This window comes from Bos taurus, chromosome 10, assembly GCF_002263795.3.
Source record: "Bos taurus isolate L1 Dominette 01449 registration number 42190680 breed Hereford chromosome 10, ARS-UCD2.0, whole genome shotgun sequence".
In the NCBI taxonomy this organism is placed as follows: domain Eukaryota; kingdom Metazoa; phylum Chordata; class Mammalia; order Artiodactyla; family Bovidae; genus Bos; species Bos taurus.
This window is the reverse complement of record NC_037337.1, coordinates 17527131-17544765: the sequence shown is the minus strand read 5'-3', so window position 1 is coordinate 17544765 and position 17635 is coordinate 17527131. Positions and strand designations below refer to the sequence as shown.

Sequence of the window (17635 nt, the reverse complement as noted above, 5' to 3'; positions counted from 1 at the left end):
TAACTGCTCTTCACTTTTAGTTTCCAGTGGATACAAGGTTTGCCTTCCTAGCACCCTCTATGGACTGCAGGACTGATAAATATTTGGTCTTTTAAAGGTTTTATATATATACCTTCATCATCCATGGGCAGAGTGAGTTAGCCTTTATGATGTCTAGGATCACTCTAAGTTGGAAATTTCTAAGATTCTAAGTTGAGAGAATGGATGTCAATTAACTGAATAATATTTAAGAAGATAAGATAAATATTTGATTATAGTAAAATAAGTATGGAAATTGTGAACCTGTGTAAGTAATTAGTTGGTAAATTATAGTAGTCTTAGTCTAAAGATAACTGGTAAGTTGAAAGCAGACTGAGGCTGAGAAATTATTCCATGTTGTTAATTTTCTTCTTTGGGTTTCCCAGGTGGCTCAGTAGTAAAGAATCCACCTGCCAACGCAGGAGACATGGATTCGATCCCTGGGTTGGGAAGAGCCCCTGCAGGAGGAAATGGCAACCCACTCTAGTATTTTTGCCTGGAGAATCCCATAGATAGAAGAGCTTGGCAAGTCATAGTCCATAGAATTGCAAAGAATCAGACACGACTGAGTGACTAAGCACAGCATGGTTTTCTTCTTCATCAATGGGAAGGCAGTGTTAATTGAAATGAACAACAGTAAAACCTGCCTATTAAAATAGTGGGACACACTCATAGCACATGGCTTTTATCAGTACTTTAAAAGAGCCCTTGCTGTAATATGGTGGATAGGGAAAAATAGAAATAGTTAAATTTAATATTTCATGGTTATATGTTCTGTATTCTGGTACTTATGAAATATTTCAGTGAGAACTTAAATTATACTTCTTTTTGTCAGCATTTAATAGAAGAAACAAGATGTTGATTCAATTTTGTAGTAAGAGCGTATGCTAAATTCTAATTTATCATTCTGTTTGAAAGAAGAAAACATGATTATATTTTGTGAATTGATTAATATCATTCTCTTGATTCTTATACTAGCTAGGTTTATTTTGGTATTATTTTTATAATTTAAACATTACACTTGAGTTATCATTGAGGGAACTCAGAGGTCAATATATGTTATTAGATAATAATATATCATTGTATAAAGTTATTTGCAGATTTAAAATTGCAAAACCCTTGTTTTTACTCAAGGGCTCTGATGACTTTCTTCAGAATTTGAAGTTCTAAGCACATCATGTTCTGTAAAACATAGAAATAGTAAATGTATTTTGATCAGTTGACATTCATTGGTAGATATTATGAAAAGAGAAAGAGAAAAAAGTCCCCAGAGGCCACAACTGTTTCCTTCTTTAGTCTGCCAGAAATACATGTAAAGTGAACAGGCTTTCAAAATGTCACTGCATCAAGGAAATCATACCTAGAACTGTTTTTCTTACCTCAAAAATCAGTACTACTATATTTTTCTAATATACTAGCCTGGAAACCCTTTGGCTACTGATGATGTGGCAACTTTAAAGTTTGGTAAATAAGTGTCTTCTTTAGGCTTTTGGGATTGATATTTTATTGTGTTACTATTATTTTTGCAGTGTACTTCCACAGGCATGCCAGTCCATATGCAAAGCCGATCTATGTTAAGACCACTGGAGCTAGCCTTACCTAATCAAGCCTCATATTCGGAAAACGAAATTTTAAAGAAAGAATTAGAAGCAATGAGAACTTTCTGTGATTCAGCAAAACAAGACAGACTCAAACTCCAAAATGAACTGGCTCACAAGGTGGCGGAGTGCAAGGCCTTAGCATTGGAATGTGAAAGGGTGAAAGAGGATTCAGATGAGCAGATAAAGCAACTAGAAGATGCCTTGAAAGACGTGCAGAAGAGAATGTATGAGTCGGAAGGTAAAGTGAAACAAATGCAGACACATTTTCTTGCCTTGAAAGAGCACCTGACAAGTGATGCGGCCACTGGGAACCACAGGCTGATGGAGGAACTGAAGGATCAGTTGAAAGACATGAAAGTGAAATACGAAGGTGCGTCCGCAGAAGTGGGGAAATTGAGAAACCAAATCAAACAAAATGAAATGTTAGTTGAAGAGTTTAAGAGAGATGAGGGCAAGCTGATGGAAGAGAATAAGCGACTGCAGAAGGAGTTGAGCATGTGTGAACTGGAGCGAGAGAAGAGAGGAAGGAAGCTCACTGAGATGGAAGGCCAGTTAAAGGACTTGTCAGCCAAGCTGGCCCTTTCTATTCCAGCAGAGAAATTTGAAAACATGAAGAGCTTGTTATCAAATGAACTGAACGAGAAGGCAAAAAAATTAATAGATGTGGAAAGAGAATATGAAAGATCACTTAATGAAACTAGACCATTAAAGAGAGAACTTGAGAATTTGAAGGCCAAACTGGCTCAGCACGTCAAACCAGAGGAACATGAGCAGCTCAAGAGCAGATTAGAGCAGAAGTCAGGAGAACTTGGGAAGAGGATCACTGAGTTAACATCGAAAAATCAGACGTTACAAAAGGAAATCGAAAAGGTCTGCCTGGATAATAAGCTCCTTACACAACAAGTAAATAACTTAACAACTGAAATGAAAAATCATTACGTCCCTTTAAAAGTAAGTGAAGAAATGAAAAAGTCACATGATGTAATTGTTGATGATTTGAATAAAAAGCTTTCAGATGTGACACACAAATATACAGAAAAGAAGTTGGAAATGGAGAAGTTGCTTATGGAAAATGCCAGTTTAAGTAAAAATGTCAGCCGCCTGGAAACTGTGTTCATACCTCCCGAGAGACACGAAAAAGAAATGATGGCTCTGAAATCCAATATCACTGAACTTAAGAAGCAGCTGTCTGAACTTAATAAAAAATGTGGTGAAGACCAAGAGAAAATATATTCACTCATGTCTGAAAACAATGATTTGAAAAAGACCATGAGTCATCAGTATGTGCCCGTGAAAACCCATGAAGAGATTAAAACTGCCTTGAGTAGCACATTGGATAAAACCAATAGAGAATTAGTAGATGTGAAGAAGAAGTGTGAAGATATAAATCAAGAATTTGTGAAAATAAAAGATGAGAACGAAATATTAAAAAGAAATCTGGAGAACACTCAGAACCAAGTAAAAGCTGAGTACATCAGCCTAAGAGAGCATGAAGAAAAGATGAGTGGCCTAAGGAAGAGCATGAAGAAGGTCCAGGACAACAGCGCTGAAATACTGGCTAACTACAAAAAAAGCCAGGAGGAGATTGTCACCCTGCATGAGGAGATTGCAGCCCAGAAGAGAGAACTCGACACGATACAGGAATGCATCAAGCTAAAATATGCTCCGATCATCAGCTTGGAAGAGTGTGAGAGAAAATTTAAAGCCACTGAGAAAGAACTAAAAGAACAGCTATCCCAGCAGACACAGAAGTATAATACCAGTGAAGAAGAGGCCAAGAAGTGCAAGCAAGAGAATGACAAGTTAAAGAAGGAGATCCTCACTCTTCAGAAGGATCTAAAGGATAAGAATGTTCACATTGAGAATTCTTATGAAACAGAAAGAGCATTAAGCAGAAAAACAGAAGAGCTGAACAGACAGTTAAAAGACCTGTTGCAGAAATACACAGAGGCAAAGAAGGAGAAAGAGAAGCTCGTGGAGGAAAATGCCAAGCAGACTTCTGAGATCCTTGCAGCACAAACTCTTTTGCAGAAGCAGCATGTTCCGCTGGAGCAGGTTGAGTCCCTGAAAAAATCTCTTAGTGGTACAATCGAGACACTCAAGGAAGAACTGAAAACTAAGCAGAGATGTTATGAGAAAGAGCAGCAGACAGTGACCCAACTGCGGCAGATGCTGGAGAATCAGAAGAACTCCTCTGTGCCCCTGGCTGAGCATTTGCAGGTTAAGGAAGCATTTGAGAAAGAAGTTGGAATCATAAAAGCTAGCTTGAGAGAAAAGGAAGAAGAAAGCCAAAACAAAACTGAAGAGGTCTCCAAACTCCAGTCTGAGATTCAGAATACTAAACAAGCGTTAAAAAAATTAGAGACTCGGGAGGTGGTTGATTTGTCGAAATATAAAGCAACGAAAAGCGATTTGGAGACACAGATTTCCGACTTAAACGAAAAATTGGCCAATCTGAATAGGAAGTATGAGGAAGTATGTGAGGAGGTTTTGCATGCCAAAAAGAAGGAACTGTCTGCTAAAGATGAGAAGGAATTGCTCCATTTCAGCATAGAGCAAGAAATCAAAGATCAGCAGGAACGATGTGACAAATCCTTAACAACCATCACGGAGCTACAGAGAAGAATACAGGAATCTGCCAAACAAATCGAAGCAAAAGATAATAAGGTAATAATAATACTTTAGGGAAGCGTGGCTTGGTGTTGGCAACCCTAGGGCAGAACTGCCAGGGTACGATAGGACTCTTTACTGTAGCCCTCCACAAGACAGGTTTACCAAAGCATTGACAAAGTGATCATTAAATGCCACCTTTTTAGTCTGGCTATGAATATGCCAAAAACAAAACAGAGTTGAGAAGAAGGTAAAGTTACACAAACAGAAATCAAAAGCAGTTTTCTTTTTGTTTTCTCATCTGGTTCAGCCAAGAACTGAACCAGGACGGATAGGGAGACTCAAGATTCACTTGCCTCAAAAATGAATTATCAAAACCCAGGGAGTTTTAGGCTACCTAAAGAATGGGAAAGGAAAAAAAATTAAACTATGTTTCTGGGCTGCAAGAAGCTGAAGACACTGCACAGCCTCCCAGAATTTGAAGCCTCCCAGAATCTTGAAACTCACTCATACCAGTAAATTGAGCCCTCCAACTCACTGTACATTTTATCTTCCTTTAGACAGAATGTCTTTGTGCCTCCTTTCTACCTGCTTAAATTCTCTACATTCCCTAATGCCCACATCATCACTTAACTCTCCTTCCTAAAGCCTTCATTGGCCAATCTAGCCTACAGTAAACGGTTCATCTCCTAAAATGTATGTTGTGTTTTGGGTTTGACATCTATTTACAGCATATATATTACCATGTCAGAATGATATGGGTGGTCTTCCAGCCAGTTTTTAAGAGCAGATTCATAACTTTTCTTTCCTTCTTACTGTTCATCCTCATTGTACAATTTACAGAACAGGTGCTCAATAACATTTTCAAAACTGGTAGTTGAATAAAGTATGTACTAGGAAGATGAGAAATCAGGGAGATTGGATGCAGTTTTATTTTACCCATTTCAATAATTATTAAATGCCTTCTACCTGCCAGGTGCTGTGTTCAGTGCTGGGAATACAGGGACACAGCCACAGCTTCAGCCCAGTCGAGTGGTACAAGTCCTGACCTTCTGACATGTCTGCTCATATGACCTAGAACTTTAGTGCCCTCACCTTGTTTGGAAATCAGTTATGAATATAATAACAAATTATTAATTTCCACTTATAATTGTTGCCACTTATTAAGCACATTCTACATACCAAGGAGCTTCCCAGGTGGCACTAGTGGTAAAGAACTTGTCTGCCAATGCAAGAGACGTAAGAGACATAGCTTCAATCCCTGGATTGGGAAGATCCCCTGGAGGAGGGCATCACAACCAACTCCAGTATTCTTGCCTGGAGAATCCCATGGACAGAGGAGCCTGGCGGGCTACTGTTCATAGTGTCGGACATGACTGAAGTGACTTAGCACGCACACCCATACACCAAACATATATTAGGATTTTACTTGATTTTCTTAACTATGAAAGATTTTCCCCGTACTGGGAGGAAATCATATACTGCACATACTGTTGAAACAATCTTAACAGTATTCATTCCTCAGTTTTCTGGTATATAAAGGTAAATTTTGTGTCTCAGAGAATGAGCTCTGTGTAAAGATGTTCCTTATAAGTGAATAGATGACTAATACGTGTTTTTCCCACAATCTTTTTTTTTTTTCCATAAGATAACTGAACTGCTCAATGATGTGGAGAGATTAAAACAGGCCCTCAATGGCCTTTCCCAGCTCACCTATGGAAGTGGGAGTCCCAGCAAGAGGCAGAGTCAGCTGATTGACAGCCTGCAGCAGCAGGTCAGGTCCCTGCAGCAGCAGCTGGCGGTGAGTACCTGGGACCTGCAGGGCTTCATGCTGGGATGTGCAGGGTCACCTTTGCTTGTTTGTAAAATCTTATTTAGAAATCAGATTAATTTGTGGCTGTGTTCAGATCCAAGAATATAATCATTTTTGCCAGAAGTTATTTCTACCAGTGCTGCGATATCATTTCGGTGTGCTTGTTGTGTACCAGGCACTATACTAAGCGTTTTGTGTACTGGATCTGTAAACTTGATCTTCTTCACAGTCCTACAAGGTTTCATTTAGCCCCCCATTTAATTCTTAAGGAAACAAAGATGAAAATATGCCTGAGGTCATACAGCTAGGATTTAATCCTGGGATTTACTCCAAATCTGATAGCTTTCCAACTGTTGCAGACTCTAAAATACTGGTCCACTTCTTCCCTGATAGCCCAATTGGTAAAGAATCCGCCTGCAATGCAGGAGACCCCTGTTCAATTCTTGGGTCAGGAAGATCCGCTGGAGAAGGGATAGGCTGCCTACTCCAGTATTCTTAGGCTTTCCTTGTGGCTCAGCTGGTAAAGAATCTGCCTGCAATGTGGGAGACCTGGGTTTGACCCTTGGGTTGGGAAGATTTCCTGGAGAAGGGAAAGGCTACCCACTCCAGTATTCTGGCCTGGAGAATTCCATGGATGGTATAGTCCATGGGGTCACAGAGTCAGACATGACTGAGCGACTTTCACTTTCAAACTAAAGGAAGCTTCCCAGGTGGCACAATGGCAAAGAACCTGCCTGCCGATGCAGGAGATGCAGGAGACCTGGGTTTGATCCCCGGGTCAGGGAGATCCTCTGGAGTAGGAAATGGCAACCTACGGTAGTATTCTTGCCTGGAAAATTCCAGGGACAGAGGTGCCTGGCAGGCTACAGTTCATGGAATCACAAAAGTTAGACATGACAGGGCACACTTTTTAAAATAATCTTTTATCCTTATGAATAAAGGTAGGCATTCTTATGGTTTTTATACATTATATCCTTATATATTAAAAGAAAATATCTGTTTGTATGTGTGTGTATATATATATATATATATATATACACACACATACATTCATAAATACCTGTGTGGTTATGTATCTCCTTTATATATTAAAAGAAAACATCTGGATTAAGAAGGTAAAGTTGGGAGCTCAGTTCCAAACCCTGCCACTTAAAAGAGAGTGACATGATACATTCCCCTTAATCCTTGGCTTCCTCATCCTTAGAATAGGATAATATGAACTGATTGCTTGCTTGTTTCCTTTTTTTAGTTGAATGAGCTGTGAGGCTAAGTAAAATGTAGCCCAATCAAATGTAAATTGTTGGGTACTATTTTTCTAATCTATAGGAATTTGTTGTGAGTTGTTTTTGAATAGAAGAAAGTTATTTTTTCAAGTGTTCATTTTATAACACTCTTGGCCTATAGATTAATGATGACATATTGCTGATTTGGATCTTACCAAAAGGATGTGGTAGATTTTTCAGTATTCGGAAATATTTGTTTATTATTTATTATGTTCATGACACTGTGCTAAGCACTGTCAGGGATAAAGAGAGTAGACAGTCCCTGTCCCCAAGGGTTCCGGGTAGTTAGGCAAAGTGTATCTCCATAAAAAATAAAATAATGAGACAAAAATATCAGATGTAGAATTGAGTCTACAGTCCCGGGATCTAAGGGATATGAACTCCCAGGAAGGAAAGGTTACTGATGTGGTGGAGCTGGTTTGAACGAGGGAGGGAGTACCTGGGCTGCACTTGTATACGGATGGTATCTTGGTAGGTGAAAGGAAAGCAGAGCCTCCCTCAGGCAGAGGAAACAGAGTGAAGCAGGGCCTGGAAATGGAATCAAGTGGTGTGCGTGCCTCAGGGCAATGAAAGGCCTCTAGGTTGGCCAGTCCTGGGAGCTGCGTCTGAGGCCCAGTTGTGGAGGCTGTTGAGAATCAAGCTGATGCATTCCAGTTCCCTCTTACAGATATGAAATATTAGGTATTAGCTGATGAGGTATCACCCAAGATTTTTGAGTGAAAAGTGATGTGAGGACAGAGTTACTTGAGTCTCAGTAGCATGAAAGGAATAAAGTCTAGAGACAGGTGATGAGACGGGAAGTTTTTGCAATAATCTAAAGCATACGTTAGTAAGTGTCTGGATAATTTCCTGGCATTAGATGTAATCTAAGGCAATAATTTCATATTACCTAGGATGAGTGGCATTGCTTTCACTGTGAATGTTCCCACACTTTCTTTAGAAAAGTTTATACTGTTGTTTTGGTATGGAATTTTGCATCTGGTGGGTCCAAGGTGGTTTGTTATCAGAATATAGCAGGAGCACTTTAATAATACTACTGCTTAGAAGCATCAGGCCTGAGGACAGCATTGTTACAAACCTCCATGTGTTGAAAACATGAATGCTGATAGTCTGACCTCCCCATCTTTCCACACTTGTAGGATGCCGACAGACAGCACCAAGAAGTAATTGCAATTTATCGGACACACCTTCTTAGTGCTGCACAGGTAAAGTAGAACTACTCCTTTGGATAGGATATCATTTTAGAGAAAATAATTCTTTATTTTCCAGTAAATTTATGTGAAAGTCACTGATGTTTAAAGTAGTTGTACCCCCATATGCTTATTTTAAAATAATTGTTTCTTTTAATCATGGGTTGCATGTCTTCCGGAGAAATTTACAAAGCTGTGTGGCAACACAGCATCTTAAATTTAGTGTTGTCTCCATCTGCTTGTCACTCATTTTGCAGACAGTTTGGCAACATGTGACGGCAGCACACAGTTCTAGTATCGCTAGCTAGAGAGAGTGCCTGACATCCACACATGGCTGTTGCTGAAAGAGGAGAGGAGGAAGAACTTCACTGTTTCTTGGTAGCTCAGAAGTGTTTCTTTGAAATGTAGAGAATACCAAAAAAGTGACAAGTGTGCACAGAATTGTAATAATACAAGAAAGAGAGGTTCTGTTAGAATATCAGTAGTAGTTATTTTTTGAGCCTTAATCTCAGTGAAGACCACAGATTGCCTTCTTGAGGGGTGTAATGAGAACACTATTTAAAAAATCACACTAAGAAATATGTTTAACATATGAAGTGTTTTATACTTAATACTCTGTAGAAACACCATCAGCATCTCCAAAATTCTCAGGGTAGATTTTTTGGGAAGACAGTCAAGACAATGTTAGAATAGCAATAGGAGGTGAGATGTAATAGAAATTGTTTAGGATTTGAAGTGTTCACACTGGGGAAAAAAAAAAGAAGGTCATTTTTAGAAAAAGAACTAGGTAAAATAAAAAGATTTTTACAGTATCAATTTCTTAAAAAGGCCTGCCTTTTCTGTAGGAGATAAAGGGGAAACCAATGGAAAAGGACGAATAATATGGAAAAGTCTCTTTGGCTGCTTTCTTTTGAGTAGATAGAAGATGAGCTGGGGTTTGAAAGTTATTATTGTAATTACTAGAGAAGACTGTTAATGGGTAGCAGGGTGGGGAGTTCTTTGGAGGGAAAATAGTAGAAAAGTATGGAAGCTCTGTGTTAGTGAGGGGGAACTTGCTTGGCTCTGCTTCTGGCCAAGGCGGGGAGCAACATACTGAAAGACAGCAAACCTAACAAGCCTATCAACTTTTTATCATGTATGCTTCAGAAATTCGAAATTTTTTTCTACTGACTCCTAATGAAACATAACAAAAGCAATTGGCATATGAAATAGTCTTGCCTTCTGGCATCATAAAGTTAACTAAGAAATTCAGTTTAGTCAACTATGGCTAATGTTTGGAATTTAAACATCCTGCTGTTATAGAAACAGATTTTGGAAGCTAAACTTTTTATATTAATAGGAAGTGTTATGCTGAAATCCATTCAAGTGCTCAAGCAAAGGAAAAGGGAAGGGGGGTGGCTGTTATAAGCCCACCATATTGACTTGCATTTAATCAACCTCTTGCCATCATTTTAACTTTAAAGTGCTCTTTCTAAATATAAGCAGATAACATTCATGTTAAAAGACCTCAACATAACTAGTAAAAGGGGAAATAAACAAGGAGGTAACCATTTTTCACTGCTGGGATTGGCAAATATTAAACAAAAGGATAATCTGTAGCACTGGCCAGGGCATTGTGGGAAATGGACACTTATACCCTGTTGGTAGGAGTGTAGCTTGTCATTATCTCTGTAGAGGGAAATTTTGTAGTACTTGGCAAAATTTAAAAATTGAGGCTGCTTTTTTGACCCAGCAATTTCTTCTCTAGGAATCTGCTGTGAAAGATTGGAAACTCCATAAATGTCTATTTTTGAGAGAATGAATAAAGAAATTATCATACACACAGTAGAATATTATACAATAATTTAAAATAATTAAGGCAGGGAATTCTAGTGGTTAAGACTCTGGCTTTCACTTCCATGGACCCAGGTTCGATTCCTGGTTGGGGAACTAGGATCCTACAAGCCATGTGGTGTGTCCAATAAATAAATGAATAAAAATAAGCAGTAACTTGAAAAAGATTTCTGTAACACTAGGTGGAAAGGCAAATTGCAAAATAATATATATGATCCTACTTGTGTAAAAAATATAAATATAGGAATTTTCATTAATTACTTTTCTGGTTAAAAAAACTTGGCAGAAGCAAAAGAAACTTTTCCTTGTAGTAGTTTACTTTGCTCATCTGTAACTTACGCTGCCTCTATCACCTGAGCCATTAATAAAAAGAGAGAAAGAAGTTTGTCCATCTGTTCTCTGATGGTGTGCACTACTTTTACATTGACTGTCCTTTCTATGATAGAGCTCTACTCTGTTTTCCAATAAAATGTTTAAAATGTCACCACGATGGTGAGGATTTAGCATTTGGTGAATCACAACCAATAAGGTCCTGTTATAAAGCCCTGTGTCTTAAGAATTTGTGTGTGAATGAAGATGACATAAAATACTTCTCCCCTCTCCTCTTTCTCCCAGGGTCACATGGATGAGGATGTGCAGGCCGCCTTACTGCAGATCATACAGATGCGGCAGGGGCTCGTGTGCTAGTCGGCACCCCCCAGCCCACAGTGGCTTTCCCTGCTGGTGCTGAGCATTCTGTGCGCAACTTCATGGCCTTTCTGGGCCTCGCTGTGCTAGTATAATTAAAATAAAGTGTATTTTGATCCATCAGTAGGTTTTTAATTTAGACAGATATGTTGCTGAGTTCTTCAATATGAGTTCAAATCTTATATTCTGTGTATGTTAATTTTACAATTAGACAAACAACATTAACACTTTGCCTTGGATTGTTTGAATTGATTGAGTACCCAGTAAAACCTGAGCCAACTGAGTGGGTCCATTTGAAGAGGGGTTAGGCGGAAATAATTATTTAAAGGTTTCTTCCAGAGAAATTAATTGGGTTGGGAGATTCTTTTAAGTGCATCAGAAGATCTTTCAGGTCTTCAGTCAAGCCATGAGACCTCATGAAGTTTCAAGGAACACATGGTAATTTGGCCAAGTTCCATTTTTATTCAAGTAACTTAATGAGTGCCTTTGACTTCTTTTGGAGATACACATTTTTTTTCTTTTTACACTAGTAACATTTATGCCTTTTAAAGTAAATTTCATTTCACAGATGGTTTGCAGTGCTAAATTACATTTAGGTTAAGAACAGGCAAGGGTGGAATATATCAGGAATTCATAATAAAATTGCCTCATAATCTCCATAATGGTATCTTGATTTTCACTTGTGGTGACTTTTCTTGCCAGAGTATGTAGAAAACTGTGATTAATGGTATACTAGATTTTTCAAAGTGTCAAAAGTTTTAGACTTTTTTTTTTAGTAATTACTCTGACATTTGCTACTATAGTAACCAAGCACTCATTATGTATGCATCCTCCAAATGTTTTGTACTTATTTATAGGAAAATTGCACTAATGAGATTAATAATGTAAAAGGCAGTTTTCTTGCAAAATTAGCATTTGAGAATGGATTTTAGAGGACAGATCTTTAAGGATTTAGACAAAGTGCAGTAACATAGTAAACTCTAAGAATATAGATAGCAAGAAAATAATGCAATTGGACATGTTTATAGTAAATATTATAACCAACCATTTTTATTATTTCTGTCTCCTTAAGGAAAGTTTATATGTTTTGTTATTTTATTAATATTTTATTTACAATTCAGATTAAAAATTACTAATTTGACTATTAGCAAATAAACTACACAAATGAATCATTTCAATGCAAGTTTTTTTTTAAATTGCAAAATGTGCCTTAGCAATAATCTTTGAGCATCCTGAACCAGGTTTTTGATCCCATTTTTATCAATTACAAGGACAAAGGACCATCAGAATAACTTATCCCACCAAAGGATAAACTATCATAGTTCTTCAATATAGAAACAACAGCGAAAAGTCAGAAATGGATTTATTTTTAATTCTTTAGTTAAGTATACACAGTTTTCATAAGCAATATTTAGATTCTTTAAATTTTATGTTAAATGTTGTCCTTCAGCATGAGCTCTATTTCATGAGTTTTAAGTCACCTATTGAAGCTCTGGAATAGAGAAGTTCTTAACTGAATAATTTTCAGTGTTATACTTTCCTTATTAGGGATGGTAAGGGAACCCCTGTATGGGTTTATATATGTTTTATTTTGTCTTCAGCCATCAAAAAAAATTTTTTTTCTGTGGAATATTGTTTTGAACATCCTTGTAAGAGATTTACAAGGTGATCAAGTCCATTTGCTATTTTTGGAGAATTTTGGGTAGAGAATGATGGGGTGCAAAGTACAGATCAGATCATTTCAGTTCAGTCGCTCAGTTGTATCTGACTCTTTGCAACCCCATGAACCGCAGCACGCCAGGCCCCCCTGTCCATCACCAACTTCTGGAGTTCACTCAAACCCATGTTCATCACATGACACCTATTTTCATTTAGCTATGTAGAATGCAATATCAAGTAACCTCCTTGAATTAACCTCATTTTCTCATTCACTCACCTCTGGATGTCAAATGCAGAGCTCGTACAAGCCTTAACAAATGAAACATACAATGTGTGATGCTGGTCTCTTTGCTGTTCTGTATTCAGAAAGACTGAAGTCTGAACTTAGGCCAAGAGGAATGTCAGTTGTCTAAGATACGAGTGCTCTCTGAAAGAATCACTGAATCCCTATGGGAGTGCAGCCCTTCGTTGAAAGCTTTATTACTGTTTGTTGCTTGTTGTTTTTTTTTTTTAAATCACTCTTACTTCATCAGAAAAGCTCATTCCTTTTAACAGAGGGTTAGTATTATAAAGAACCTTTAAAATAAAATATTAATGCAATGAACATCTTAAAATTTAATAATCCAGTGACTCTAAGCACTGGCTCAGTTTCAGTTCAGTTCAGTTGCTCAGTCATGTCCGACTCTTTGCGACCCCATGGACTGAAGCACACCAGGCTTCCCTGTCCATCACCAACTCCTGGACCCTACTCAAACTCATGTCCATCGCATCGGCCTTCTCTTCCTGCCTTCAATCTATCCCAGCATTGGTCTTTTCCAATGAGTCAATTCGTCGCCTCAGATGGCCAAAGTATTGGAGTTTCAGCTTCGGCATCAGTCTTTCCAATGAATATTCAGGACTGACTTCCTTTAGGATTGACTGGTTGGATCTCCTTGCAGTCCAAGGGACTCTCAAGAGTCTTCTCCAACACCACAGTTCAAAAGCACCAATTTTTTGGTGTTCAGCTCTCTTTATAGTCCAGCTCTCACATCCATACATGACTATTGGAAGAACTATAGCTTTGATTCAGTTCAGTTCAGTCACTCAGTCGTGTCCGACTCTTTGCGACCCCATGAATCACAGCACGCCAAGCCTCCCTGTCCATCTCCAACTCCTGGAGTTCACTCAGACTCAATGTCCATCGAGTCAGTGATGCCATCCAGCCATCTCATCCTCTGGCGTCCCCTTTTCCTCCTGCCCCCAATCCCTCCCAGCATCAGAGTCTTTTCCAATGAGTCAACTCTTCGCATGAGGTGGCCAAAGTACTGGAGTTTCAGCTTTAGCATCATTCCTTCCAAAGCAATCCCAGGGCTGATCTCCTTCAGAATGGACTGGTTGGATCTCCTTGCAGTCCAAGGGACTCTCAAGAGTCTTCTCCAACCACAGTTCAAAAGCATCAATTCTTCGGCGCTCAGCTTTCTTCACACTCCCAACTCTCACATCCATACATGACCACAGGAAAAACCATAGCCTTGACTAGACGAACCTTTGTTGGCAAAGTAATGTCTCTGCTTTTGAATATGCTATCTAGGTTGGTCATAACTTTCCTTCCAAGGAGTAAGCGTCTTTTTATTTCATGGCTGCAGTCACCATCTGCAGTGATTTTGGAGCCCAAAAAAGTAAAGTCTGACACTGTTTGCACTGTTTCCCCATCTATTTCCCATGAAGTGATGGGACCAGATGCCATGATCTTCATTTTCTGAATGTTGAGCTTTAAGCCAACTTTTTCATTCTCCACTTTCACTTTCATCAAGAGGCTTTTTAGTTTCTCTTCACTTTCTGCCATAAGGGTGATGTCATCTGCATATCTGAGGTTATTGATATTTCTCCCGGCGATCTTGATTCCAGCTTGTGCTTCTTCTAGCCCAGCGTTTCTCATGATGTACTCTGCATATAAGTTAAATAAGCAGGGTGACAATATACAGCCTTGACATACTCCTTTTCCTATTTGGAACCAGTCTGTTGTTCCATGTCCAGTTCTAACTGTTGCTTCCTGACCTGCATACAAATTTCTCAAGAGGCAGGTCAGGTGGTCTGGTATTCCCATCTCTAAGAATTTTCCACAGTTTCTTGTGATCCACACAGTCAAAGGCTTTGGCATAGTCAATAAAGCAGAAATAGATGTTTTTCTGGAACTCTCTTGCTTTTTCCATGATCCATTGGATGTTGGCAATTTGATCTCTGGTTCCTCTGCCTTTTCTAAAACCAGCTTGAACATCAGGAAGTTCATGGTTCACGTATTGCTGAAGCCTGGCTTGGAGAATTTTGAGCATTACTTAACTAGTGTGTGAGATGAATGCAATTGTGCGGTAGTTTGAGCATTTTTTGGCATTGCCTTTCTTTGGGATTGGAATGAAAACTGATCTTTTCCAGTCCTGTGGCCACTGCTGAGTTTTCCAAATTTGCTGGCATATTGAGTGCGGCACTTTCACAGCATCATCTTTCAGGATTTGAAGTAGCTCAACTGGAATTCCATCACCTCCACTAGCTTTGTTCGTAGTGATGCTTTCTAAGGCCCACTTGACTTCACATTCCAGGATGTCTGGCTCTAGGTCAGTGATCACATCATCGTGATTATCTGGGTCGTGAAGATCTTTTTTGTACAGTTCTGTGTATTCTTGCCACCTCTTCTTAATATCTTCTGCTTCTGTTAGGTCCATACCATTTCTGTCCTTTATCGAGCCCATCTTTGCATGAAATGTTCCCTTGGTATCTCTAATTTTCTTGAAGAGATCTCTAGTCTTTCCCATTCTGTTGTTTTCCTCTATTTCTTTGCATTGATCGCTGAGGAAGGCTTTCTTATCTCTTCTTGCTACTCTTTGGAACTCTGCATTCAGATGCTTATATCTTTCCTTTTCTCCTTTGCTTTTTGCTTCTCTTCTTTTCACAGCTATTTGTAAGGCCTCCCCAGACAGCAATTTTGCTTTTTTGCATTTCTTTTTCATGGGGATGGTCTTGATCCCTGTCTCCTGTACAGTGTCATGAACCTCATTTCATAGTTCATCAGGCACTCTATCTATCAGATCTAGGCCCTTAAATCTATTTCTCAGTTCCACTGTATAATCATAAGGGATTTGATTTAGGTCGTACCTGAATGGTCTAGTGGTTTTCCCTACTTTCTTCAATTTCAGTCTGAATTTGGCAATAAGGAGTTCATGATCTGAGCCACAGTCAGCTCCTGGTCTTGTTTTTGTTGACAATATAGAGCTTCTCCATCTTTGGCTGCAAAGAACATAAGGCTTTGGGGTAGTCATATTGAATGCAGCACTTTTGCAGCATCAAGCACTAGCTACACCTGTGCTATTGTGAAACTTCAGGTGTGTGTGTGTGTGTGTGTGTGTGTGCGTGTGTGTGTGTGTGTGTGTGCGTGTGTGTGTGTGTGTGTGCGTGTGCGTGTGTGTGTGTGTGTGCGCGCGTGTGCTCAGTCTTGCCCGACTCTTTGTGACCCCATGAATTGCAGCCCCCCAGGCTCCTCTGTCCATGGGATTTTCAAGGCAAGATTCCTGGAGTAGGTTGCTATTCCTACTCCAGGGGATCTTCCCAACTGAAGGATTGAACCTGGGCCTCTTGCATCTCTTTAATTTGCAGGTGGATTCCTTACACTAGCACCACTTGGAATTAAGGTTAATCTTTCTTATAGCTTGTTTTTTATTTAAACCTTTCCTCTTGTCCCTAACCAATATTATACAGTTTAAATTTTTCTGTAATTCTGAATGCATTGGATCATTGGTGCTTTAAAAAGCTTGCGGCTTTAGAACATGAGCACTTTTTCTTCCCCCAGTGTTACCACCGTTCTTCTAACAAAGACCTGAATATTGGTCTCATACACGCGCTTCTTACCTACAGAGAACATGGTTCATATTTTCAGTTTGCTTGTTTCAAAGCAGAAAAGGGAAGAGTTTCCAATTAATTTTTGGTGTCCATGATGACCAGATACATCAGTGCCTGCTTACACTAATGCAAGTGGGCAGTATTGACAGTAGTGATTACAGACTTCTTTTGACATCTGCTTCCCCATGGTGAAGAAAACTTTCTTGCAGTGTCTTTATCTTCCTCATCACTGTATTCTACAACCTTGTGGTGATCCTTTTCATCCTACAAGTTCTGTATATCAAAGTAAAGGCACCAAAATAAGGATTGAAAGAGAATTGCCTGTGATAATTGTGCAAATTATGGTTGCACACGTATGGCAAGGGAAGAAGAACCTGGACCTTGCTCCTGGCTGCTGAATGTTGTGAATAAATTTCAGAGAGGAAAAACAATTACTGTGAGTAATTTTCAGAAAAACAAAAAAAGCAAACGGCACCAGAAGATATGTCGTGCACAAAATGCTAAATAGATATTTCAGCTCCCACTTCATTCAGTGTTGTTCCCAACTAAACTGGATTTAAGACTTTGTTGTTGGAAATTAAATTCTTCCTTATGTTTTGGGCTTGACTATTTGAAACAAGAGTGTCTATACTAGCCTCTCCAGGTACATACTAACCTGCTTCTTAATGTGGCTCTGTTTCCTACTGCATGTATGGATCTTTGGCTCATGAGAATCATAAATGTAGAGATTTAAAGAAAAAAACTTCAGCAAAGATGGCACTCCAGTAAGATTCTCTGGGCATTAAGACTGTGTTTAGCATAATTGGACGCGTGGCATCACTTACGCATTAGAGGGCACTTTCATTATTTATGCCTGCATGAACAAACATCGATGATGAATGAATTCCACCAAAAAGGCAAGGTTACAAAAATGTCATATGTAAATGAAAAAGAGCCAGGACTTGTGAGGGTTGCTTCTCCAGTTATAAGTGTGTATCTGTGTACACATACCTACAAACACATATATAGTGAAATAGTAAAGGAGATAAACATCTATAAAAATAATGTTCCTTATAACTGATATTTAGCATC

The 17635-nt window shown here is 38.9% G+C and overlaps 1 protein-coding gene across 2 annotated transcripts in view; it reads left to right on the top strand.

Moving 5' to 3' along the window:
* The window catches only part of UACA (uveal autoantigen with coiled-coil domains and ankyrin repeats), an 85671-nt gene extending 74513 nt beyond the window's left edge, over positions 1-11158 (top strand). Inside the window, exons 16-19 of one of the 2 annotated variants that reach the window (XM_010808862.4) lie at positions 1548-4286; positions 5878-6030; positions 8465-8530; positions 10964-11158. In XM_010808862.4, coding sequence (XP_010807164.1) covers positions 1548-4286; positions 5878-6030; positions 8465-8530; positions 10964-11035 — 3030 coding nt within the window. In that variant the 3' untranslated portion in view covers positions 11036-11158. 2 annotated transcript variants of the gene reach the window in all.
* The last annotated feature ends 6477 nt before the right edge of the window (positions 11159-17635 follow it).